Source organism: Citrus sinensis, chromosome 6, assembly GCF_022201045.2.
Source record: "Citrus sinensis cultivar Valencia sweet orange chromosome 6, DVS_A1.0, whole genome shotgun sequence".
NCBI lineage: Eukaryota > Viridiplantae > Streptophyta > Magnoliopsida > Sapindales > Rutaceae > Citrus > Citrus sinensis.
Window position 1 is genome coordinate 5,961,174 of NC_068561.1, and position 26,991 is coordinate 5,988,164.

Genomic DNA, 26,991 nt, shown 5'->3' on the forward strand with positions numbered 1-26,991 from the left:
AACTAGTTCTTAAAATTAGATTTTAAAATGTTACTCTTTCCATACTTTTCAAAATTTGCTATAGGAGGGGTTTATTTTGGCAAAAGTAATTTTTTTTTTTTCAAATACTAGAATTTGTTTTTAAATTGTCAAAACTACTTTTAAGCCTCCCAAAACCAATTCCTAGCAGGCCTTTAGGATGGTTTTTAAATAAATTTATCTAGCTGATCAATTAAGAGTATCACCAAAAGAATTTTCTAATTTTACTCTTCAAATGTCTATTTGCTTACCTATTTGGCAAATAGAAGAGTGAAAAAAATCCTATTTACCAAATAGAAGAGTGAAAAAATAAACTCTTTTTTAAAAGACTTTTCAAATATAAATAAGTTTATATTATTTTAATTAAATATTTCCCTCCACAAGAGAATAGTAGTTATAGCACTTCTTTCTCTTCAATAATGATGACATAAAAAATAATCTCAATTAAAGAGGGAGAAGTCTCTCTTCAATATTAAAGAGAGAGAAACACTATTTCATTTGAAAAATCTTATTTGAAAAATCTTTTGGAGCCTTCAATACTTATATGACTCCTCATATAAGGAGTAAAATATCATCAAAAGAATTTTTTGGTAATACTCTAAGTTCAAATTTCGGAGATAAAGGTTAAAAAGTGAATGATTAGGACTTTTCCCATCCCTTTACCTTCTAAAAGTTAACAAGAAAGTATATTTTTCTTATAATAATTTAACAAACTAATGACAAAAATTTCAAAATAATAATAGTTTTGAGGAGAAATGACCCGATTCATCAAAATACATATGCCCTGTCTATTTGTAAAAAAATTATAAAAAAAGTGTTAAAAAGTTTTTAAAAGTTATGTTTGTGTGGAGATGAATGAAGTAAAATTATTAAAACAACAACCTTATAATCACTTTCAGGTTCAACATGTCGTTCATGGTTTTAATGATGCAACTCATAATCTGGACTAAATTAGGTTAAACAAGTGATCAATAAAATTGACATTTCACTAACATTAAGGGTTTATATGAGTTTAAAAATACAAAGGGTTTTGATTTTTTTTTTCAAACAATTAAGAAGATGGGTACGGGTCGGATAGGGTCTCAATCAACCTAACTTGTGTATATACAGTGTGGGTTTGAAAAAATCCAACCAAGTGTGGGTTGGGCTTGTCTCAAAAAATTTATTTTTTTTTCCAAATATTAATAGAAAATTAAAAAATTAATTAACAACTGAAAAAAACACAAATTACCATTATCTATCAAATTTCAAAGTTCATCGTCCAAAAATTTAACACGAATATATATTATAATTTTAACTATATATAAAAAATATATAATATCGTGATTTGCGCGTTGGAAAATCTATATTTGGCGTTGCAAAAAAGATGCACTATACTCTATTAAAAATACATTTGATCTAAACTCTAAAGTTACACAAACAAATTCACTTAGTCAAACGTAAAAGTATTACCCTGAAAAAAAATTCACTCACTGGAAAAAGTAAAAGATATGTGGCTTTCATATCTCAACTCTAACAGCGGCAAGGTAAAAAACACCAACATTGCTAGAATGAATGAATAAATGATGAGTGGAGGACGTTTAAGAGGATGATGGTGGAGCAGGGTCGGCTCTAGCACATTAGCGGCCTTAGGCGAAATTTTTGTATGGAGCCTTTCTCTATTTAAAAACAACAATTCTTAAAACCATTAAATAATCTCATTATTTTATTTTAATGAAACATAAGAAAGACATTTCATTTATAGTACAAATAAAATCACATTTAGTTTTACAAGTTTCATAATACAAGCACCAGTTGATCAACATTTTCAACACCAACAATAAGTCCTCAAATCAAAAGACTGCATGTAAATTAACAGCTTTAAAAACTGACATTATGAATGCTACTGCCTCCTGGAAATTCAAACTGTAGCAGGAAAATAGGAAATATTCTGAAAACTCCATCTCTGTCACAAAATCACATATTTGATAGGACCATAACCCATGAGATAATGTGACTATATCATTACTCCAATAGTTCAACCGCTTCATGTTTTGATCCTTGTTCAATGCAATACTAACACAAGTAATTAATCAATTAAAAATTATTCTTCTTGCTTTTTTAGATGCAAAGTTATTAATTAAATCCTCAAAATTTAGGTTACCTAAAAAATCTTTTTCAATTGATAACATAGCTAATCTATTTAATCTTTCTTGTGACATTGTTGATCTTAAAAAAGATTTTATCAATTTCAATTTTGAAAAACTCCTCTCAACTGAAGCAACAGTTATAGGTATTGTCAATAATATTCTATAAGCAACAAATGCATTAGGAAAAGATCCTATCTTTTTAATATAATTAAGAATGTCAAGTGGAGTATTTATTTTAATTTGTAAAACTTCTTTCAAAACTTTTAACTTTGAAAACAAATCTAATCCATCAATATCAGAAACACATATCATATTTCAAAGACTTTTCAAGATGCATGCAACTATTTTTCAAACTATCATCATCTAATGATTTTAAATTTTCAAAACTAAATAAAAATCCAAAAATGCTTTCATATAATTCAAACAGCTGAAATCTAATCTTGATAGAAGAAATAGCTTGATCGACAATATATATAAAGTAATCAATGCTAAAAGAATTTTCATAGGACAAAATTCTTTCTTCATATTATTATTCTCACCAAATATAGGTTTTCTACGAATTACACGTTTTTCTTGAAATTTTGGCTCTATTCTCATTTCACTTGTAATCTCTTTAGCTGAAACAATAGCTGACACATAAGCATGTTCTCTATAATTTTCAAAAAAAGATGTAAGACCTTTTAGTTGATTTATGGCAACATCGATTTGCATATCTTGCTTTTGTAAGTTTTTACTAACAGTGTTCACAGCAAATAATATATCATACCAAATAGTCATACCTAATAAAATTTCAAAGTTTTCCAACCCATATGTTGCTAAACATTTAGCTTCACTCTTTGTTTTAGGATCTTCACCAAATTCTGCCAATTGGAGTAAAACATCTCTAATTTGTGGGGTTTGAAACCTTATTGCTTTAACTCTTTCTATGTGACTTTCCCAACGAGTTTGTGATAATGATTTAACAGTTAAATTAGGCACATGATCTTTTAAAATTTTTCATCTCTTAGTTGAAGAAGAAAACAATGAATAAATACGTTGTAACACTCCAAAAAATGAAGTAGCTTTAGAACAAGAATTAGCCATATCACAAAGTACTAAATTAAGACTATAACAACCAAATGGTGTATAAAATGCTCTAGGATTTATTTCTAACAATTTTTTTTGTACACCTTGATTTTTTCCTTTCATATTAGATCCATTATCATATCCTTGTCCTCTTACATCATTAATATCAAGCTCAAGTGTTTTTAATACATCCACAAGTTCACTAAACAAACCTTTTCCAGTGGTATCATCTACCTTTAAAAATCCTAAAAAGTATTCTTCTACATTTACTAGATTTGTTGAAATATCTATACATCTTAGTATGAGAGACATTTGTTCTTGGTGACTTGCATTTGGAGTACAATCAAGTATAACTGAAAAATATTTTGCTTCCTTGATTTTGTTAACAATTGATTTTTTTATTTCATGTGCTAGTATCAAAATTAATTCATTTTGTATGTTATGCCCAAGATAATGATTATGAATTTCACCTGTTTTAATACGTCGAATGTGCTCTTGCATTGTTGGATCAAATTCTGCTATCATTTCAATGAAAGTTAAAAAATTTCCATTGTTCTCTTCATAGATCTTCTCATTTGTTCCACGAAATGCTAAATTATTTTTTGCAAGATTTTTTACAACAGCAATAATTCTTATTAGTACTTTCTTCCAATGTTCTTTCTCCTTGTTTATTCTTTTTTGAGCATCTTTATCAATTGTTCTTCTTGTTGACAATCTTGTTTCTAAATCAATCATCCATTCATATTAGTTATATTCATTAGTTGTTTCATGTCGTTTAAGTTTAGCACTAAGATTTTTCCAATCTCTTGACCCTTCATCACTTAGCTGAGTTTTGCTACAACTTATATTGAACAATTTGCAACAGAAAAAATATACTCTGTCAAAATCTTTTGAATATTTTAACCATTTTCTATCATGTTTTTCTCCATTTGGTAGTATTTTAACATAAAATGTGTTAGAAAAATGCCTAAGATTTTCATCTTTTGGATAAGCTACATCATACTCTCTAATTGGGCCTTTTTCTACTAAAAGATCTCTTAACTTTATATCTATTTTTTCCCATCTTCCCGAATCATAAATGCTATGTGGAATAGATAAATTTTCTACATTAGCTATGCCACTATCAATTTCAGTTTCTTTTAAATTTTCTTCTTCAACATTGTTTTCTTCATTTTTTTCTAATTCTTTTGGAGCCAATTGTTGTTCTTGTTCAATTACTAATCCTTCACTTAAATCTCTATCTTTTTTACTACATGTGACAAACTTATCAAGAGCCCCATTTTGAGATTCAACTAGTTTTTCAATTCTTCTTCTTTTCAGTAGTTTTTCATACCCGAATGCATATTTCCTAGTTGACATCTTCAATTTTAAATAACAAACAGAATCAAACAAACAAATAAATTAACAAACAACAAATCTTCTCCTATAAAGTACTAATATTATATATGAAAACAAACAAACAAACAAACAAAAGCATAAACAAATAATAAAAAAACACAAATACTTGAAAAGTGAAAATGAAATAATTAGAATGAGTGCACCTAGAAAAAAAAGATGATGACAAATTCACAAATAGGTAATGGGTTTTCTTTCTTAAGTACAAAGAATGCCGAATTTGATAAATTGGAGCAGATGAGATGCCGAATTCAATCAATGGGAGCAAATAATTAGAATCCAATAATTTCGAATTTGATCACTGGAAGGAGATGAGATGATTAGATGAAGCTTGAATTATGGAATTGAGAATGAATATTCTAGACTTTCTTGCTGAGGAAGAGAGAATTGAAAAGACAAAGGATTTGGGCGTTGCTTTTAAGGTGTTTAATTGTAAAAAGAATATTGAAAGTTTTATTGAAAAGATAATTGAAATATTTAATTACCGTTTGTATTAAATAATTAGTTACCGTTTAGGAAGTCAAAGATAATTGTATTAAATAATTAGTTGTGAAAATTGGGCCTTCCTATTTTTGGGCTCTAGGCGGGTGCCTATTCGGCCTAACAGTGGAGCCGGCCCTATGGTGGAGATGACTCCCACATCACTAGCGTTTAACAATGGATATAAACAAGAGATGATGAACAAAATCTCTTTTGTAGGTTATATTAGTATGATTGTGTAGATCCAGTGATGGGGATTCTAATGGAACTAAATTTGACATTAGCGGACAGTGATGGGGAGTGGTCGGTGATGGTGGACTATGCATTTTGATAGCCAGCGGTCGGTTTTTAATTTTGTTAATAATAATTAAAATTAATTCATGTAAGAATAAAATAATTAAATATAATACAGCCCATATTATACAAAACATAGTTCTATACTAATTTTGAAACCCTCTTAATATAATACAATACATTCTAATACATTATATTATAGTCCAGTATAATACAATAAAACACACTAAACGCACTCTCTAGATTTTTAATTTATTTTCCCCTAGTATTCAGATGATCTCATTGATGAGATGATGAATTAAATTTATAATTGATGAACAATATAGACGTACAAATATTAAACCTTATTTATAGTAAAATCTGGTTTGTTTACCTAACAGATTTACCACTAGCTTGCAGCATGGATATATATATATATATATGATTAATTAATTAGTTAATAAATTAACTAGCAGTGCTGGTACGTAGTAGTACTTGGAGGGTCCTCGAGCTTCCAGAAGCCATTATCTATTTGAGACATGCTCTTGTTCTTGATGGTTCACCAATTAGGTGGTACCCCATGTTTATCGTTTAAAAGATCGAATCCTTTGTTAACAAGTGAAATATCGCGATCAATTGCCAACACAAAACCATCATCATCATCCCCTTGTGACGTCCCTGCAATTCCATGCGGGTAATTCTCTAAATTATGCAAAACTGAAGGAAGAGATAGAGGGGGTATAACCGTCTTTACGTATGTTGATTCGGTGGTGTCGATTTTCAACTCTCGTCCCACGTCAACATAAAACGGGCGGAACATCGAGAACAATGTCGTTTTTATTTGTAATGCGTAAGACGCGAAGAAGATTCTGATCTTCGAATACAGTCCTCAAGGCTGAATCTCCAACGCGGGGGCTAGCAAACACGATGGTCATCACCACGCATCCTGATGCTGTGTCTGATCCTGTGGGTTTGTAATATCCATTGGCAACTAAATCTGCTGCATTCAGTGTTGCAAGCACTGAACCACGGCTGACTGTAATGCTCATTTCCTCGTCCTTGTATTTGTCCAACAGTGAGTGAGGACCACCAGTGTCCTCACTGTGCTTCGAACCTATTTCCACAAATTAATATATATATATATATATATATATATATATATATATATATATATATATATATATATATATATATATATATATATATATATATATATATATATATATAAGGATTAATTTTAGATTATCCATGGTGAATTGATTATTTTTAAAGTACTCTCTCAGTATTGAAAATCTCAATTTTTTCACTATTATTAAACAGGACAAAAAAAAAATCTATCAACCCCATTTTTTTTCTTATTTTTTAAAGAAAAATTATAGTAATTTAACGTTTCAAGAAGTAGAAGAAATAATTTAAAAATATTCAATTCACGATAGAAACTCTAAATAAAACTATATTACAACTCCTTGGTTTGGAAAGTGATTTAAAAAAGAAATTGACACTTGGAGGGGTCAATACCTCCCAAGAAAACAAAATGCTGCCAAATTTTGTACTCTTCTCTCTATTTTTTTCACTGCCAGGCAAGCTTTATATAATAGTTGTGCTGTCAAATTACAAGCCATAAAAAAAGGAACAAAAAATAAAAATGCAAAACAAACTTGAACGTTAAAGAGAAATAAAAGGGATCCAACTATAACCACTTGGACTAAGTCAAGAGCTAGCCGTAACAGCTCCTCCCCCCTTAATTTACACACTTGTCCTCAAGGGTGAAATCAGGATAACATTCTTGAATTATTTCACGTTCTTCCCAAGTAGCATCTGCCGGAGAAAGACCACTCCAGTAAATTAAGATTTCATTCTTTTCATTTCTCAATCTTGAACCCAAAAAAGAACTTGAGGAAATAACTCAGTTGAATCTTCGTCTTCCTGAATTGGTAACTCTCTCAAAACTTTGTTATTCTCTCCAATCTGCTTCTTAAGTATAGAAACATGAAATACCGGATACAGTCGAGAGGTGGCAGGCAAGTCTAGCTTGTAAGCAACTTTTCCAATCTTGTCAAGGACTTTAAAAAGGCCATAGTATCGAGGAGAAAGCTTGAAATTCTTTCTTTCAACTAATGACATTTGTCTATATGGCCTCAACTTGAGGAAAACCCAATCTCTAACAGAAAATTCGCGTTCTTGATGATGGGAATCATAAGCCTTCTTCATCCTTGCTTGCACCTGCAAAATTCCTTCACGAACCTCTTTCAGCACTTGATCACGATCAATCAACTCATGTTCTACAGCTGCTACATTAGTTGTTCCTGGGACATAGTGTAAAGCTTTGGTGGATCTCAGCCATATACAACTTCAAAGGGAGTTTTCTTAATGGCGGAATGCCAACTTGTGTTATAGCAAAACTCTGCCCAATGAAGCCACTTTAATAATTCTTTAGGCCTTGAACTTGTGAAACACCTCAAATACATCTCAAAAGTTCTATTAACGACCTCACTTTGCCCGTCAATCTTTGGATGATAACTAGAGCTAAAGTTGAATGATGTCCCATTTAAGAAAAATAATTCTCTCTAGAAGGCACTAGTGAATGTGGGGTCTCAGTCACAAACAATTGATTTAGGGAGGCCATGTAATTTGAAAATATTGTCAAAGAATAATCTAGCTACCCTAATAGCAGTGTAATGATGTGAGAGTGGAATGAAGTGTGCATACTTAGAGAGCCTATCAACTACAACAAGAATAGCTGTCTTACCCCCAGACAATGGCAAGCCTTCAACAAAATCCTTGGAAATGTCTTCCCAAATCTGTTCAGGGATTGGTAGTGGCTGCAACAATCCAGTAGACTTAGTTAGCTTTGTCTTGTGACGTTGGCATATGTCGCATCAACAGATGTACTTCTTAATATGTTTCTTCATTCCTTTCCAAAAGAAATTTGCTTTAATTCTCTTATATTTCTTGACACATCCTTCATAGATGCTGCCATGAAATTCTTGGATGATGTCATTTGTAAGAGTGGATGAACTTGACAAGTATATACATTCTTTATTTAAAATCAATCCATCTACCAACTTCCAAGGGCCAAGGGCTTCATTTTGCTGAATTTTCTCAATTAATTCCTTTATAGCAAAGTCTGATTTTAGTGCTTCCTTGATGACATCTACCTAGTGAGGGATGGACTGTGAAAAGGCAAGCAAAAAAGCATCAGATTATTCCACATCATGTCTCCTTGACAAAGCATCAGCAACAACGTTGTCACCTCCCTTTTTGTATTCAATTTCAAAGTCGAAATGCACAAGCTTATAGAGCCATCTTTGTTGAGCAGTGGTAGTGATTTTTTGAGTCCATAAATGCTTGAGGCTTTGATGGTCTGTTCGAAAAATAAAGTTTCTCCCTAAGAGATAAGGCCGCCACTTCTGAACCGCTATTACTAAAGCAATGATCTCTTTCTCATACGTGGATAATAAGAGATTCTTCCCATGAAGTGCTTGGCTAAAATATGCATTGGGTCGATCCTATAATAGGATCGCACCTATACCAACACCAGAAGCATCACACTCAATAATGAAAGGTTTAGAAAAATCAAGAAGGGATAATACTGGTGCCTGCGTCATTGTTATTTTCAGCTTCTTAAAAGCTTCCTCAGCTGTTGTCGTCCATAAAAATGAGTCCTTTTTAAGCATGTTAGTGAGTGGAGTTGCAATCTTCCTATAATTTTGGATGAACTTACGGTAATACCCGGTAAGGCCAAGGAATCCCCTCAATTGCTTGACAGAATTTGGCTTTGGCCAGGAAAGCACTGCTTCAATTTTTTTATTGATCCATAGCTACTCCATGTTAGGAAATAATGTGCCCAAGATAATGAATTTCTTTCTTTCTAAACTCGTACTTCTCCAGCTTAATGTGTAATTGGTTAATTTGCAAGAGGTCAGAGACAATCCGTAGATGCTCTAAGTGGTTATCCCAATTCCTCCTATAAATAAGAATATCATCAAAAAACACCAATACAAATTTGCACAGATAAGCCTCAAATACCTCATTCATTAGGGCTTGAAAAGTTGATGGAGCGTTAGCGAGGCCGAACGACATCATTAGAAATTCGTAATGCCCTTGATATGTTCGAAAAGCTGTCTTCTCAATATTAGCCACATGCATTCAAACCTGATGTTATCCTGAACGCAAGTCTAACTTAGAAAATAGCAAGCTCCAGCAAGCTCATCAAGGAGTTCATCAATCACCGAAATTGGGAATTTATCCTTCACTGTGATGTGCTTTAATGCTTGATAGTCAATGCACATACGCCATGTTCCGTCATGCTTTTTAACTAGCAGCACCGGAGATGAGTAAGGACTGGTACTTGAGCATATCACTCTGACTTCTAATAACTCTTTTACAATCTGCTCAATTGCATTTTTTTTTAAAATGAGGATAGCAATATGGTCGTACTGCTACAAGTCTGTATTTTGGAAGGAGTGGAATATGGTGATCATGTTTACGTTTGGGAGGTAAGCCTCTTGGTTCTTGCAGGACATCTTGATAGGAATTTAAGAGTTCTTGGATTTGTGGGGAAATCAAATCATTTGTGACAGTTTGTTCCCTTCTCTCTATGCTTTGCAAAATAACTCCAGTTCGCCTTTTCTGAAGCTTAATAATGGGAGCTGTATCAAGCACCTTTTTATTTGCTATACCATATAAAATTATTCCTCTGCCATTCAATTCAAAGTGCATCTGAAGCCGTTCAAAATCTCATTGGATAAGTCCTAACATTCTCAACCATTGGGTCCCAAATACCATGTCATAACCCTCCATCGGTAAAATTAAAAAAAAAATCTGCAGTAAAATGTATCTTTTGCAACTTAAAATTTATTTGAGTACATTTTCCAGAACTCGCCAATTGTTCTCCGGAGACAACCATGACTTTAAGCCTGCTATTGGCATTTGGATTAAGATTCACTCATTGTGCTGCTTCAGCATTAATAAAGTTGTGGGTGCTGCCAGAGTCAATAAGAATTACCACCGATTTTCCCTTGATGCTTCTCTATACTCGCATTGTTTCTGGTGCTTGATCTCTTGCCATGGCATGTAGTGATATTTTTAGTGTAGCATTTTCACATATGTCTTCTATCTCCATCTGGATATCACCATCTTCATCATGATCTTCCCAACAAGCTTCAATATGAAAAAGATTTGCGCACTTATGGCCAGGAATGTACTTGTCATTATAATGAAAGCATAGTCCTCTTTTTCTCCTCTCGGAAAGCTCTGCAGGCATTATTTTTCTTACCGTGGGTGCACTAGGTGGATTGTTATTTTGAATCCCAACTTTTGGCTGTTGTTTGAATGTTCTTTGCTGAATTGTTGTCGTTTTCCATTAAGCCAATTCACAAGCCATATAGCTTGGCCAACCCAATAGCCATGGTAAGTGTTATGGGACGGTGTGCTTGAACATTAGTGTGAATGTTGTCTTTCAACCCAGTTAAGAAGCAACTCGCTTTACGATCTTGTTGTAGAACTCCCACCCTTGCCAATTGCCTATCAAACTTTCCTTGATATTCCAACACTGACCCATGTTGCCGTAACTTGATCAATTTGCTGAACTGATCTTCAAACTGATTAGGTCCAAATCTAGTTACAATCCTATGCCTGAAGTCCTCCCATAAAACATAAAGAAGCTTCTGTTTCAACATTTGATACCACAGCTTTGCATCTCCATCCAAGGAAAAAAAGGCTAAAAAAACTTTGTTAGATTCTAAAATTTCATGAAGCGCAAAATACCTTTTTGTTTTACATAACCATGGTATTAGGTCGTTGGTGCCATCATATTTTGGAAAATCCAGATTTATAGTTTTAAGAATGAAAGTATTGGAAGAACCTCTAGCTCTTAGAGGATTGGCATAACTCTTTTGATCATGATAGCGGTTACCAGAAGTTTCACCAATTTCTAGATTTTTACTGGAAAATTTCTGACTTATCCTCTCTATTTGTTCAGAGAGGTCAGTCAAGATTTGCATTTGTGGAGCAAACTCAAGCTGCTGTGTCGTTAACTCTTGTTGTCCAAGCGACAAAGAAGCCAAGGTGTCTTCTATTTTCTTCACTCTATCCTCCATCGTAGCCAAACTCTGATAGAAAAGATGTTACAACTCCTTGGTTTGGAAAGTAAAAAAAAATAATTAAAAGAAGATTTAGAAAAAATGTTAACACTTCAAGGGGTTAATACCTCTGGTAGTGTCGTTAAGGTGCACCAAATTTAAAACCTTACCACTAATATAAATAATTAGTACAGAGCGAGTAAAGATCGATCCCATAGAGACTATGCTAGTTATATTTATTATTAACTCCAAAGCAAGATTTAAAATAAAATAATAGTAGTAATAATAATAGTAATAATAATATAAATTAATCTAATTAAAGAAAATGCCAATTAAAAATAAAAGGGGGGTTTATGAATTTTTAACTAAATAGTAAGAAATAAAGAAATTAAAATTACGAACAAGAATTTAATAAAAACTTTAATTAAAGGAGAAAGAAATAATAATGATGAAAACTTTGGTTAAAGGATCATTCGCCACCACCAAACATGCACATAATATATCAATTCTATTATCAATTTATATTGAAACTATCAACCGTAGACAACAATAAGCTCTGTTAGTCTCAATCTTTCCTTAGTGTGTCGTTAGGTAAAATAAGCTATTCACCTAATCTCTAACCATTAAATAATTTAAAATAAGCTCTTTAAATTTAAGATAATGGAAGCATTAAACAAAGAAAGATATTAGATTGATCTAGGCAATAAACACACAAGCTCGGATTATTTAACCTAGGTTATGTTCTTCAATTGAAATCACTAATTCCAACTGCTACTAATGATTAAAATATCAAGACAATTACGGATCAAGAATTTTAATTTAGCAATAATATTTATTCAAGTCCTATTTAATTGGCCACTTAAATAAAACAAGAATAAACCATGAACATTAATTATAGAAGAACATAAACAATCTCAATTAAATAAATTGAATGATAGAATTTAAATTTAATTGCATATCATGTTTAGGGTTTTGAATTCACCCTTAACCAAATAAAAATCTAGCCTAACATAATTGAATTGGGAATAAGAGAATTGACAAAACCAATCATGGAGATTAATTCAAACGGCTGCCATTTTCTTCAATTGAATTCCTTCTGGCGTCTTCCTTGTTTTTTTTTCTTCTTGCAGAATTGGATCAGCCCCTGCTCTCCCTCTTCTCCCTTCCGTCCAGCAGCTGTTCTCCTTTTATAATGCTAGTTGACCGAATTCTTCTCCAACAAATCCAAAGAAATCCTTTTTCAATTAGAATTGAAATCCTTTTCCAATTTAACGCCACCCAAAGCCATTAATTCCAACTTTTGAAAGTCAATTGTGGGCCCGTTTAAATGCTTTCCACTTTTACAATGCCATGCACGTGTACTCCAATTGCCAATTGGAGAACATTAAATCTTTTAATTATTCAACATTTCTCAATTGGATTAATTGCTTTGATTTTTGTCTTCCAATTTAATCTTCATTCCTTCTCAATTTGAATTTCTTCATGCCTTTTTATTATCCACAATCTCCAATTAATTTCCTATTCAATAAAATAATACAATGAATTAAAAATAAGAAATAAAAATAACTAGCAAATATATAAAAAAAAATAAAATATGTATATTAATTAATTCCCTATTAAATTAAAAATTAACTAAAATAACTAGAATATTTAAGATCAAAATACGAAAAAGATGGAGAAATTAAAAGCAAAATATATGGAAAATATGCACTTATCAACCTCCCAAGAAACCAAAATGCCGCCAAATTTTGTACTCTTCTCTCTATTTTATTCACTGTCAGGCAAGCTTTATATAATAGTTGTGCTGTCAAATTACAAGCCATAAAAAGAGGAACAAAAACTAAAAATGCAAAACAAACTTGAACGTTAAAAAGAAATAAAAGGGATCCAACTGTAACCACTTGGACTAAGTCAAGAGCCAACTGTAACAAATGAAAAATCTGAGATAGCTCTTACCACTTCGAAAATAAATTTTAACACACACCTTTTATGAAAAATATATGAATTCTCACATACAATGTTAGTATACTATTAAATGTGACTGTGCTTTGTTAACATATATGTTTCCATAATATTGATTTTGATGATAACAAACAAGATTAAGAATAATTACTCTTTTAAGCTCAAATTATTTTCTTTTTAAATAAATCATTATTTTCACATTTTAAAGGTTTTATATTTAATGGAAAAATGATTTTATGAAATTATTTGTTCTTTCAAGTTTATGGTTTAATTGAAAGAATTTTGAAAACTTTGAAATCAACAAGTATTGCTTGAAATTTTGGAGAAGAACTTATTTGAAAAGTGTCATAGCATTTTGGGCTACATCATAATTTCAGAAAGTTTTGGGATTAACAAAGCATTACATAGAAATTTTGAAATTATACCTATTTGCAAAGTTTCATAACATTTTGGGCCGTAATACAGTTTTATAAAGTTTTGGGGTCAAACTATAAATTTAAAAAATAATTTCACTGTAGTAATCACTGTAGCAAACGGCTAACCGTTTATTTAAAACGGCTAACTGATAATTTCCAGAAAGTATGTTTTGCAAAGAATTGTTAAAATGATGATTATGGAACATAACAGTGAACCGTTTACTGAAAACGGTTAACCGATTATTTTCAGATTGCTAATCTTGAACCGTTTAGTAAGAACGGTTAAACCAAATTTATTTTTCAGGTCTCTGGAATTTAACGGCGAAAGGGTAATCCTAAACGGCAAACCGTTTATTTGAAAATTGACCCAACGGTAACTTTGACCGGCCTAAATGGTTAACCGTTAATGGTTAACAGCAAACCGTTTTCGAGCATACAGTCTATAACGACTAGTTTTTTAGCTCCAACTATAAATAAGCTCAATCCAATTCAAACAAAAAGAATTCCAACGATCATCATTGAGCAAAATATTGAGAATACAACTTTCATTGAGCTTTAAATTCTTGTATTCATCTCATTCATTCACACATTGAACTTTCACTTGTGATCAAACACATTGTGTGAGAGAGATTCATTTGTAATCTTTTTTGTAAAATCAAGTTAAAAGATTGTAAGTGTTGGGATACACTTGTGTTAAGAGATTGGGGATAATCTCTTGTGGGAAAGGTTCATTGACACCTTGGAAGTCAATTGTAAGCGTTTGAAGCCTTGGGAGGCTAGCTTAGTGAAATCCTCAAGTCCGGTGAGCTGGGAGGCGTGGACGTAGGCGGGGATTGCCGAACCACATAAAAATCATTGTGTTTGCTCTCTCTTCCCTTATCTTTTTATATTGTGATTGATTTATTTGTTATTGCTTTAAATTAGTTTTGGATTTGCATTGAGTTTTATTTTAGAATTGAATAATTTTTAATATCCCAATTCACCCGCCCTCTTGGGTTGCATAACTAGAATTTCATTTGGTATCAGAGCTTTGTTCTCTTATTAAGACTTAATCGTCTAGAGTAAAAGATCCATGGCAACCCTAAAGGACTTAACCTTTAGAGAAGGGCAATTTACAACTAGACCACCATTCTTTGATGGAAATGACTATGCTTATTGGAAAACTAGAATGAGAATCTACTTGCAAGCCTTAGATTATGAAATTTGGGAAGTTGTTTGTGACGGTCCATTCATGCCTATGTTTAAAGATGAAGTAGGAGATGATATTCCTAAACCATCAAGTCAATGGAGTGAGTTAGAAAAGAGAAAAATGTCTCTAAACTCCAAGGCTATGAATGCTTTGTTTTGTGCCCTTGATAAGAAAGAATTCTATAGAGTATCTAGTTGTGAAAGTGCACAAGAGATATGGAACAAACTTGAAGTTGTCTATGAAGGGACAAATCAAGTAAAAGAGTTTAAAATTAGTAGATACACTCGTCAATATGAGTTGTTCCAAATGGAACAAAATGAAAATGTGTATTCTATGTATACTAGATTCACGGACATAGTGAACACCCTAGGTGCCTTAGGGAAAACCTTCTCAAATAATGAGAAAGTTAAGAAAATCATTAGGTCACTTTCAAAAGAATGGAGACCTAAAAGAACCGCCATTGAAGAGGCCGAAGATTTAAATACTTTACCTCTTGATGATTTAATTGGTTCTCTCATTTCATATGAAGAGGATTGAGCTGCAGAAAAAGGACATGAGGAGAAGAAGAAAAGCATTGCTCTCAAAGCTTCAAAATATGAGAGTGATGGGGAGAGTGAACCGGATGATGAAGAGCTAGCCATGCTAGCAAGGAGGTTCAGAAAATTCTTCAAGAAAACCAGAGAGAGAAGAAATTTTAGAAACTTCAAGAACCATAGGGAGAAGAAGGAGGCAATCACATGCTATGAATGCAAGAAGCCTGGACATATAAGATCGGAGTACCCACTTATCAACAAACTCAAGAAGAAAGCAATGGTTGCAACTTGGGATGATAGTGAGGAAGAATCAAGTGATGAAGAAGGATCGCAAGAAGTATCAAACCTAGCACTCATGGCGATATGAAGGGATGATGATCTCAATGAGGTAAGTGATCCCACCTATGATGAATTATATGATGCTTTTAAAGATTTGCATAATGAGTTGATGAAGATTGGTAAAAAGAATGTATGTCTTAAAAAGGAAATGGCAAAGCTTAAAAATGAAAATGAATCTCTAAATGCAAGAATTGTATGCCTAGAAGTAGGGAACAAAACATTGCATGATGAAATTGCATTATCAAATGAGAAACCTAGCATCTTACATGAGCATTTAGAATCACACATAGATGAGTTGAAAAATGAGAACGAAATGCTCAAGAAAAAGAGTAATGAATTGAATGAAATTATTTTGAAATATACAAATGGGCAAAAGATGTTGGATAATATGCTTAACTCACAAAAATGTGTTTTTGATAAAGGAGGACTTGGATATAAGCCTAACTTGAAGCAAAAGTATTATAAGAATTATTTTGTTAAAGCTACCTCCACAAATGATCATAAGATTCTATGTCATTATTGTAATCAAAATGGTCACATGAAATATAGATGTCCCGTGAAAAGGAATGCATATTATGGTGTCAAATGCATTTGGGTTCCAAAAGGAACCATTGCTAACTCTCAAGGACCCAAAAAGCTTTGGGTACCTAAAACTTGAGATTTTTTCTTGTAGGACTTGAAGAAGAAGAAAAATAAATGGTACTTGGACAGCGGTTGTTCAAGGCACATGACCGGAAACTATGCATGGTTCTCAAGTTTCACCAAAATTGAAAATGGTGGAGACGTATCTTTTGGAGACAACTCAAAAGGCAAAATTCTTGGAATTGGAAATGTTGGTAAAGTCTCTTCAACTCTAATTGAGAATGTATGTTTGGTTGAGAACTTGAAACACAACTTAATTAGCATTAGTCAATTATGTGACAAAGGTTATAAAGTTATCTTTGATAAATTTAGTTGTGTTATTGAGAACACATGTGATGGCAAAACCTTGTTTGTTGGTAATAGATGTGGTAATGTTTATATCATTGACATAGAATGTGCTTATACTCTTGATAAATATTTTTCCGCATTACATGATGATAGTTGGCTATGGCATAGAAGATTAGGACATGCAAGTATGGATTTGATTTCAAAAATTTTGAAAAATGATTTAGTTAAAGGTCTTCCGAAAATTGGTTTTCAAAAGGATAAGATTTGTGAAGCTTGTCAATTTGGAAAACAAATCAAAACCTCTTTCAAAAACAAAAACCATATCTCTACTTCAAAACCACTTGAACTTTTTCACATAGATCTATTTGGACCATCTAGATATGCTAGTCTAAATAGCAAATATTATGCATTTGTGATAGTGGATGATTATTCTAGATATACATGGGTATTATTCTTAGCCAATAAGGATGATGCTCTTGATGCTTTTAAAGTACTTTATAAGAAATTACAAAATGAAAAAGGGCGTGATATTATATGCATGAGGAGTGATCATGGAGGAGAATTTGAAATCATGCATTTGAGAACTTTTGCAATAATCTTGGCATTGAGCATAAATTTTCATCACTTAGGACTCCACAACAAAATGGAGTTGTAGAGAGTAAGAATAGGCCTATTAAAAAAAAAATGGTTAGGACCACATTGATTAGACATCATCTCAATAATACTCTCTATGAGCTTTGGAAATATAGAAAACTCAGCATTAGTTATTGCAAAGTTTTTGGATGCAAATGTTTTATTTTGAACACAAAAAATAATCTTGGCAAATTTGATCCAAAATTTGATGTTGGTATTTTTCTTGGCTATTCAAACATAAGCAAAACTTATAGAGTGTATAACAAAAGAACTTTGATTGTGGAAGAATTTATACATGTTATATTTGATGAGTCTAATTCTTCCTCTACGGAGAAAGTTGTTGTTGATGATAATATAGATGAAAAGCTACAAGAAGATTATCAGATGATAGCCAAAAGAATGCACCACTTGAAAATCAAGAGGAGCAACATGAAGAAACAAATGCGGAGTAAAATGAAAGTACTTCTCAAACACTCCCTAAAGAGTGGAGGTATGTTTCTTCTTATCTTAAGATCTTAATTTTGGAATATCCATCACAAAGTGTAACTACTAGATCATCACTTAAAAAATATATGTGAGCATTTGTAATAATGGATTTGATCACTTGTTCTTTAACTCATAATGATGGCTTATCTTAATAGCTATGTTGATTTCGATGCTATATATATTGTCATTATGTACTTATGTTGTGCTTAAGTTTTGATGATAAAGAATGTGCTTTGATGATTACATTGTATTTGATGAAGTTTGATTTTATGCAATCTATGATTGGTGAATAGATGCATTTTTTTGCACTTTATCGATGTATTGTTGAATATGCATTACTTGTTGTAAATGATATAAAAAAAAAATACATATACTTCGAGAATTTTAAGCGTATGAGATTTTTTTTAAGTTATATTGAAATGTCTCATTAGATCTCAAAAGTGTTTTATTTTTAATGTGATTAATAATTATGAAGCTTGGATAGTTGATAATATGTTCTTATAACTTTTGCATGCCAATTTGGTAAACAAATCAAAACTTTTTGTGAAGAACAATTTTCAAAAATTCGGCATGAACTTAGGATGATGAAATTTATTAATATCTCTAATCATGTTATTAATACTATTAAAATTGATTTCTTGATGATTTTGATGATTGATGATTATATGTGTGTTTCTTGATGAATTGGTAAAGTTATTGGTTTGTTATAATTGTTGAAGATTATATTTTTTTAATCATGTTGTGTATTTGAGAATTTGTTCATTTTTAAGGGGAGACTTTGCCGAAATCTTTGCTCGCACTAAGTGGGTAATATCTTCATTGAATTATTTTTTATGATCTTATTTCGATTACATCTATCTATCTTTTCTTTTTTACAATGAAGAGAGAGATAAATATGATATGTTTTTGGATAAAATCATTTCGGTTAAAATTTTAAATTGGCCATATATTTAGGGGGAGCATATAATATAATTTTGGATAATATGCTTTTTGAACTTTTTTGTTGTCCAAAGGGGGAGACAAAGTAATATATCATTTTGATGTTATCAAAAAGAGAAGAATAATATGCACTTTGGGTATTGATTTGATGGTTGATATGTGATTATGGTGATGATTTTGAGATATGATGATGATTTGATTACATGGTGTGTATGAGGATTTATGATAATTTGGGAGTGATATTACTAAACTTGTATTTGAAGTGATGCTTATTGTTAGGGGGAGATTCTATCGAAATTTCTACTTAAACAATATGGGTAACAACGTTTCCATTTTTTTTTCTTTTCCACTAAATTTTCTTTTTGATAATGAGGGGGAGAAGAATGCATGTATTTAAATTTGTTAATTTAGCTAAATTGTAAGAGAAGCTTACATTTAGGGGGAGTAATTTGTGCAATCATTTTTTAAATACATAAAACGTTTGTCATCATCAAAAAGGGGGAGATTGTTAACATATATGTTTCCATAATATTGATTTTGATGATAACAAATAAGAAGAGGGAGAAATTTATGGAATCATTCTTTAAATACATGAAATGTTTGTCATCATAAAAAAATGGGAGATTGTTAACATATATGTTTCCATAATGTTGATTTTGATGATAATAAACAAGATTAAGAATAATTAATCTTTTAAGCTCAAATTATTTTCTTTTTAAATAAATCATTATTTTCACATTTTAAAGGTTTTATATTTAATGGAAAAATGATTTTATGAAATTATTTGTTCTTTCAAGTTTATGGTTTAATTGAAAGAATTTTGAAAACTTTGAAATCAACAAGTATTGCTTGAAATTTTGGAGAAGAATTGATTTGAAAAGTGTCATAGCATTTTGGGCTACATTATAATTTCAGAAAGTTTTGGGATTAACAAAGCATTACATAGAAATTCTGAAATTGGACCTATTTGCAAAGTTTCATAACATTTTGGGCCGTAATACAGTTTTATAAAGTTTTGGGATCAAACTATAAATTTAAAAAATAATTTCACTGTAGCAATCACTGCAGCAAACGGCTAACCGTTTATTTAAAACGGATAACCGATAATTTCCAAAAAGTATGTTTTGCAAAGAATTGTTAAAATGATGATTCTGGAACATAACGGTGAACCGTTTACTGAAAACGGTTAACCGATTATTTTCAGATTGCTAATCTTGAACCGTTTAGTAAGAACGGTTAAACCAAATTTATTTTTCAGGTCTCTGAAATTTAACGGCGAAAGGGTAATCCTAAACGGCAAACCATTTATTTGAAAATTGACCCAACGGTAACTTTGACCGGCCTAAATGGTTAACCGTTAATGGTTAACAGCAAACCGTTTTCGAGCATACAGTCTATAACGGCTAGTTTTTCAGCTCCAACTATAAATAAGCTCAATCCAATTCAAACAAAAAGAATTCCAACGATCATCATTGAGCAAAATATTGAGAATACAACTTTCATTGAGCTTTAAATTCTTGTATTCATCTCATTCATTCACACATTGAACTTTCACTTGTGATCAAACACATTGTGTGTGAGAGATTCATTTGTAATCTTTTTTGTAAAATCAAGTTAAAAGATTGTAAGTGTTGGGATACACTTGTGTTAAGAGATTGGGGATAATCTCTTGTGGGAAAGGTTCATTGACACCTTGGAAGTCAATTGTAAGCGTTTGAAGCCTTGGGAGGCTAGCTTAGTGAAATCCTCAAGCCCGGTGAGCTGGGAGGCGTGGACGTAGGCGGGGATTGCCGAACCACATAAAAATTATTGTGTTTGCTCTCTCTTCCCTTATCTTTTTATATTGTGATTGATTTATTTGTTATTGCTTTAAATTAGTTTTGGATTTGCATTGAGTTTTGTTTTAGAATTGAATAATTTTTAATATCCCAATTCACCCCCCCTCTTGGGTTGCATAACTAGAATTTCATGCTTGACACTATTATCAATAATAAAAAAATATATATTTACACATGATAAAGTAAAAAACTTTGCATAAAACATGACATACTCCAAGGCACCATCTAAATAATGGAAAAAAGTACTTCAATTCCTAAATAAAAACCAAAAAAAAAAAAAATCACCGCTAACCCTCCAAATGGCTTTGTTTGAGGAATCATATTTAAACATTGTTTGGGATATAAAGATATAATCGGCAAACATCAGAGTTACTCAGGTCGAGGAGAAGGTTATCTAGTCGCATGTGTAAGCGTGACCAATGCAGCGCGAGGAGATCAAGATTAGATTGCGTGATTTTAATTCATAACTTCGATAAAAGATCTTGATTCAAAGGTCTATCTATAATGTCTATTAACACTTTAAGCATGATCAGGCGTTACAATGACAACTCAATAATTACACAAAATGGACATATTAACTCTTAAATTCAAGTGGCACATTCAATTTGGTAACGATCGCGCATTAGAAAGTGGGCAGTAACTTGTGACGCGCACAATTGCCTTTACGAGCTGGTGGAGCTCCAGAGAGGGGGATTTTTTTCCAGATTTTTCCTGTAAAGAAAGAAAAAGAGTTCTAGTAAAAGAATACAACGCTCAAAATCACGAAAGTGACAATATTATTTTTCTTACAAAAGAAAACTCGATTACTGACTTGAGCGTCGAAGGATTTTTGCCGGAATATAATCCAGTGCCCTTGGCATTTTTCTCTTGTTGCAAAGTAAAAGAACTACTAGAATAGTTCAAATCCCGTTAAAGAAGCAAGTGCCGGTGTCCCATTAAAGTAAATTCAAGCGTTGACAAAGTAATCTGGTCACCATCATCAGCTCAACCAGATTTTGGTAGCAACAAACATTATCAAAATCTTTTCCGCAAATACTCTTATACGTCTCAAATCTTTTCTCTTTCAAACCCTATCTAACAAACTCTCATACCCTAAATCTTACCATAAAAATTCTTTTAAGACTTTAAAAACTTTGTGCTTTTTGTATACGTTATATTTATTATTTGTATCTTGTCATTTTTGTATTTATTAATTAGTGACTATAAAAATAAAAATAAATAAATGATATATCTAGACCATAGATGGTTAAAAATAAACGCTTGTCAGTAGATTTTTAAAAACAAGCAAAAGCAAGATGAATAGAGAGAATTGATTTTTCTATTTGTAAATATTAATCAACAATAAAACCACGCTTTTTTTAAAAAAAAGAAAAGCTCAGATCTGCATGCTTCTACATGATCTTTGCACTCGACTTGTTGTAGGTGGAGGCTAGTCAGATTTGACGTAGACAAAATGAAAACCAAAGTGATGAGCATAATTTATATACATATTTTAACCTTAATTATATAATTGCTAGTTATTTTTATTTGTTATTTTTAATTAATTAAATTATTTTATTGAATAGGGGATTAATTAGAGATTATGGATAAAAAAGGACATAAGGGAGCTCAATTTCGGAAGCGTTAATTAATTGATTTCAGAAGCAATTAGACATACATGCATGTGGAAGTGAAGCCGAGGAAACCGAAGCTAGTAAATTAATTGATCTAGCACATGAAGAAGAATTTAAGCATAACATTGGCTTTAGCTTAGTTAAGTTACACGTGCATGGCATTGTAATAGTTGGAAAGCAATTTAAAGAGACCCGCACTTGGCTTTCATAATTGGAAAAGGAATCCTAAAGCAATTCTAAGGGTGATCACGTGTGAGAGCAAATCAAGTAAAAGGCCAAACCTTTTGGCTTTGGAATTTAAGAGGTGGGGCCCATATTAAAGATTATAAAAGCAAGCTTTTGGCTTTTGCAGAAGAAGGGCAGCCGCCAGAGGAGAGCAGACGCAAGGCTGGAAGAGAGCATTCGGCAGCAGCAGCAATTCGGCTTCCATGACTGATTTTATTTCTTGTGTTGCTCTCTATTCAAGTATGTTTAGCTAATTTTCTTATACTGATGTTAAAGATGAAACCTTATTCAATGAAATAATTATCTTTTTATTTATTTAATTCCCTATATATGTTCTTTAATGATTATGGTTTTTATTTTACATGATTAATTGGATGTTATTAAAATATTTTCATCAATTCTATCATACATTATTGATTGTTAGGATTAATATTCGATTAAATCTATGCTTGGATTTATAAAGTTTATACATGATTATCTTTGATTCTATGTCTTTCATTAAATTGTTTACATGGAGTGCTTAGGAAACTTTGACTCTTTGTTATTCAATATGTTTACATGAGATTCTTAGATGTCATACTATTAACCAGAAAAAGAACCTACACAAGATTAATTTTATTTGGGCTTAATTGTTATATCCATGAGATGACATAGATTGATTTCGAGTTCACTATAAAATTAGGGATTAATTAATAATTAGATAATTACTAGTTGAATAGTGGTGGATTCCGAAACCTTGGTAATTTTTTATTTATTGAATTCTCATTTGCTTTAATTATTTCCTTAGTTTAATTAGTTTAATTTCTTTTAAAACTTAATTTGCTCAACTAGGTTAGAATTAATATTAATTTTAGATTTAAATTAGACTTTTCAATTTATAACAATTCTTGTGGGATCGATCTCGTTACCACTATTCTATTTCTAGATTCGTGCGCTAGCGAGTATATTAAATTTTTCACAACACAAAGTGCACCAAGGAGTAAGATCATAAGTATCTCCAAATATGTCGGAAGCTGGAGTAAAAGGGAATTCAAAATCTTTGGACCACTGAGCAGCCAATTGCGTTCCTCTCCATGAAATCAAAATGCCTCTTCATGTTTTAAATGCAAATATTGAAATAATAATGACGGTTTAGTGTCTAAACCGTTTGAAATGGACTACAAACTCTTTGAAAAACCCTAACTGAACCCTAACAGAACCGCAGCCATTATCTTTTGCCATTTTGCAAGCCGGCATGGCTTCACCCCACCACCGGCGACGTCCTACAGTCTCGACAGCCACCTAACCAGTCGCATCTTCCACCACGTTCCAACTCTCATGTTCGGCTTGTTGCACAAAACAGCGCACTTGTTGCCGCCGCCTCCTTGGCCGCGGTGGTGGTGTTTTGACTTTGTCTGGGATCCCTCATCAGGCCGGTGACCCTCCTTTGGATGAACAGATCTTGTCGAAGTTGCAGTCGCATGAAACCCGTAGCCCTAGACCACGTCAAACTGGCCATTCTTCTTCGGCTACCGTCGCCGCATCCATGGCTGTTGGGGACGTTAACAACAGACCGACACAGCCACCCTTGTCCCGCCCCCATGCAACCTTGCCTTCCATATCGTCACGACCGCTGCTGTTGCCACAAGCCGAAACAATGCCAAACCCTAGCTATCCTCCCTTGGCTCATACAACGGCTGGTACGTCTCCAGCCGCTCCTGGTGGTGTCTCCCAAACTGTTGGTCGCTTTCCTTTCCTCCTTATGTCGTCTGTTGGTTTCCCTAATCACCAGACCGATGCCTTACAGTCACCCCGGCATGTTACTGAACCCAACTCAAACGCTACTCAAACTCTCCTGGCCGCCGCGTGTGGTGGTATTTCGTTGCCGGCTACCTTCCATTATGTCCATTCCTCGTCGGATTATCATGCATCCACCTTACAGCTTCTGTCGAGGGTCACAACAAACCTTAATGCACCCCATGTAGCCTCGGCCTTGCCATGGTCTTCTTCCCACATGAACTAGCCCCACCCATACCCCCAGCATCATGGTTCACTCTTTCACACACAACCCGTGCCTGGCAACGTAAACCAACCCTCAAATATTTCAACCCATGAACCACATCGTCCTATACATCCTAACAACAATGATGCCACGGCTGGAACCTCTAATCTTAATTGGCCAAACTCTCTTAAACCCTCAAACCGTAACTCAAACTCCAACCCCAAGCCATCCTATGCCTCAGTTTTGAACCCTGCATCTATTTCCGCCCATCCTTGGCCACATAAGTCTTTTCTTGATGCCGTAACGGGGTTCCTCGGCGTCCACTTTTCCTGTTAAGCCGACCCTATTACATCGTGGTGAGCCTACTGTTCTTTTTTCGGCGGAAGAAATTAAAGCTATGGCTAAACCTTTCAAATTGGCTTTGGTTGGTAAGTTTTCTTTCGGTCGCCCCTCTGTGGATGTTATTAGAAAATTTTTTGTTTTCTTGGGATTGAAAGGGAGTTACCAGGTGTCCCTGCTGAATAACAGACGTGTTGATTAAGCTCTCTTTATAGAAAGACTATTCACGTATTTAGGTAAGGCAGACTTCGTATGTTAGTAGTTGAGGTATGCATATTTTTTAGTAGAGTGCTGATTTTCACTGCTCGGTGGAATCTCCCATTGTGCATGTATGGGTTTCCTTAACTTATTTGCCTGTCTATTTTATTCACTGTAAGTGCTTTATTCTCCATTACTGCTGCTATTGGTACCCCATTGCGTGTTGATCATGCCACGGTCTCGGTTAATAGGCCTTCTGTTGCTAGGGTGCTTATTGAGTATGATGTTTCACGGCCTTTGTTGCCACATATTTGGATTGGTGAGGGGGATACTGGTTTTTGGCAGGATGTTGTTTTTGAGCAGGTCCGTGCATACTGTGCTTTTTGTAAGCATCTTGGCCATTCTGTTGATGCTCACTACGTTGCCAACCCTGAGCTTCGTAAGGCCAATCAGCCTGTTGGTGAGTCTAAGGGCGTTGTGCCCCGGGATAAGGGCAAAGTACCAGTTTTAGATGCTGTTGTTCAGACTCGGGTGCCCCGTGTTCCCCAATATGTTGTCATTGATGATAAACGGCCTCAGGTGCCTAATTTATAGCCTCTTGTAGATTAGGGTCAGAGTTGAAGGCCCGTTTTGGCTCTTCTTACAGAGCCTCGCCTACTGGGCCTTGCGGTCTCTAATAAGACTCCTTTGGCACCTAGTGCTTTAATTCCTGCTGGTTTGAGTTTAGAGACTTTATTAGGTGATCAGGTTTGATTTTTTGGTGCTGTTAGTACTAGTTTGGGTGCTCTCGCTAATCACCTAATGCCTATGGATGACCACTTACATGTTCCTTTTAATTCACATTGCATTAATATTCTTAGATTTGATGATGGGGAGGGTGATAGTCGGTTGAGTTTATCTCGGTCAGAGGGATGCTTTTTCCGATGAGTCAGCTTCTGGTGATGAGGGTCAGTCTTTAACTAATCCTGAGGATATTCACACTCCTCTGGCCCCGGATGCAATGATTGATAGTTTTGATGGTGAGAGGGTTGCCATTTCATTTTGGGATTTTTCCTTAGTTACGAGTCGTAAGTACTGTAATACTCGTCGGCAGATGCAGTCTTGCTTTTCCACCCTCAATGATTAACTCACTCATTTGGAATATTATAGGGATTAGTAAGGCCCCCGTAGTCCGGAAATTGCAGAAATTGATTCAGTTGCATCAATTTTCTTTGATCTGTGTGTTGGAGCCTTTTATTTCTTCTGATCGGTTAGAGGCCATTCGGGTTTGGCTTGGGATGGATTATACTTTCTTTTCCCAGTTTGGAAGGTTTTGGGTTTCTTAGTCTGTGCCCTTTTTGTGGAGCTCTTGCATAATATGGGCCAGGTGATTCATTGTCGAGTTAGTCATTCTCGTTTTTCCGAGCTTGTGTTTGTTTCTTATGTGTATGCTAGTTGTTCTATGCATGTGGGGGAGGATTTGTGGGACATTCTTGTGACATTTATCGATAGTCATGATCAACCTTGGATTGTGGAGGGAGATTTTAATGTTGTGCCGTCTATTTTAGTGATTTCCAGTGGGCATGCTTAGCCTCAAGGGGCTATTGATGCTTTTAATTTAGCATTGACTGTGGTTTGGAGGATACTAGGTTTATTGGTAGTCCTTTCACTTGGACTAATGGGCATGCGTGGAGGCAGCTTGATAAGGTGGTCTATAACGGCACTGGTATGTTTTTGTCTCTGTTTTTCTGGTCACACACCTGAATCATACTACGGATCATTCTCCTTTGCTTTTATCCTATGATAGAGATATGGCTAGTAGGCCTTCTCGGTTTACGTTTTTACATGTGTGGCTTAAGTACCGTAGTTTTCTTGATGTTGTGCGGCAGCCTTGGGCTACTCCGGTGATTAGTTCTAGAATGAGAGCTTTTCAGAAGAAGCTTGTCCG

The 26,991-nt window shown here is 33.5% G+C and overlaps 2 protein-coding genes across 2 annotated transcripts; both read right to left on the bottom strand.

Moving 5' to 3' along the window:
* Window positions 1-1,403: 1,403 nt before the first annotated feature.
* On the bottom strand, window positions 1,404-4,699 carry LOC127902959 (uncharacterized). The gene is made up of 2 exons (XM_052443084.1): window positions 3,359-4,699; window positions 1,404-3,133 (listed from the first exon to the last, which is right to left on the bottom strand). The coding sequence occupies exons 1-2, from the start codon at window positions 3,945-3,947 to the stop codon at window positions 2,520-2,522; spliced, it is 1,203 nt and encodes a 400-aa protein (XP_052299044.1). The 5' UTR covers window positions 3,948-4,699; the 3' UTR covers window positions 1,404-2,519.
* Window positions 4,700-5,919: 1,220 nt separating this feature from the next.
* Window positions 5,920-6,409, bottom strand: LOC127903080 (phospholipase A1-II 7-like). The gene is made up of 2 exons (XM_052443737.1): window positions 6,163-6,409; window positions 5,920-6,077 (listed from the first exon to the last, which is right to left on the bottom strand). The coding sequence occupies exons 1-2, from the start codon at window positions 6,407-6,409 to the stop codon at window positions 5,920-5,922; spliced, it is 405 nt and encodes a 134-aa protein (XP_052299697.1).
* Between the last annotated feature and the right edge of the window lie 20,582 nt (window positions 6,410-26,991).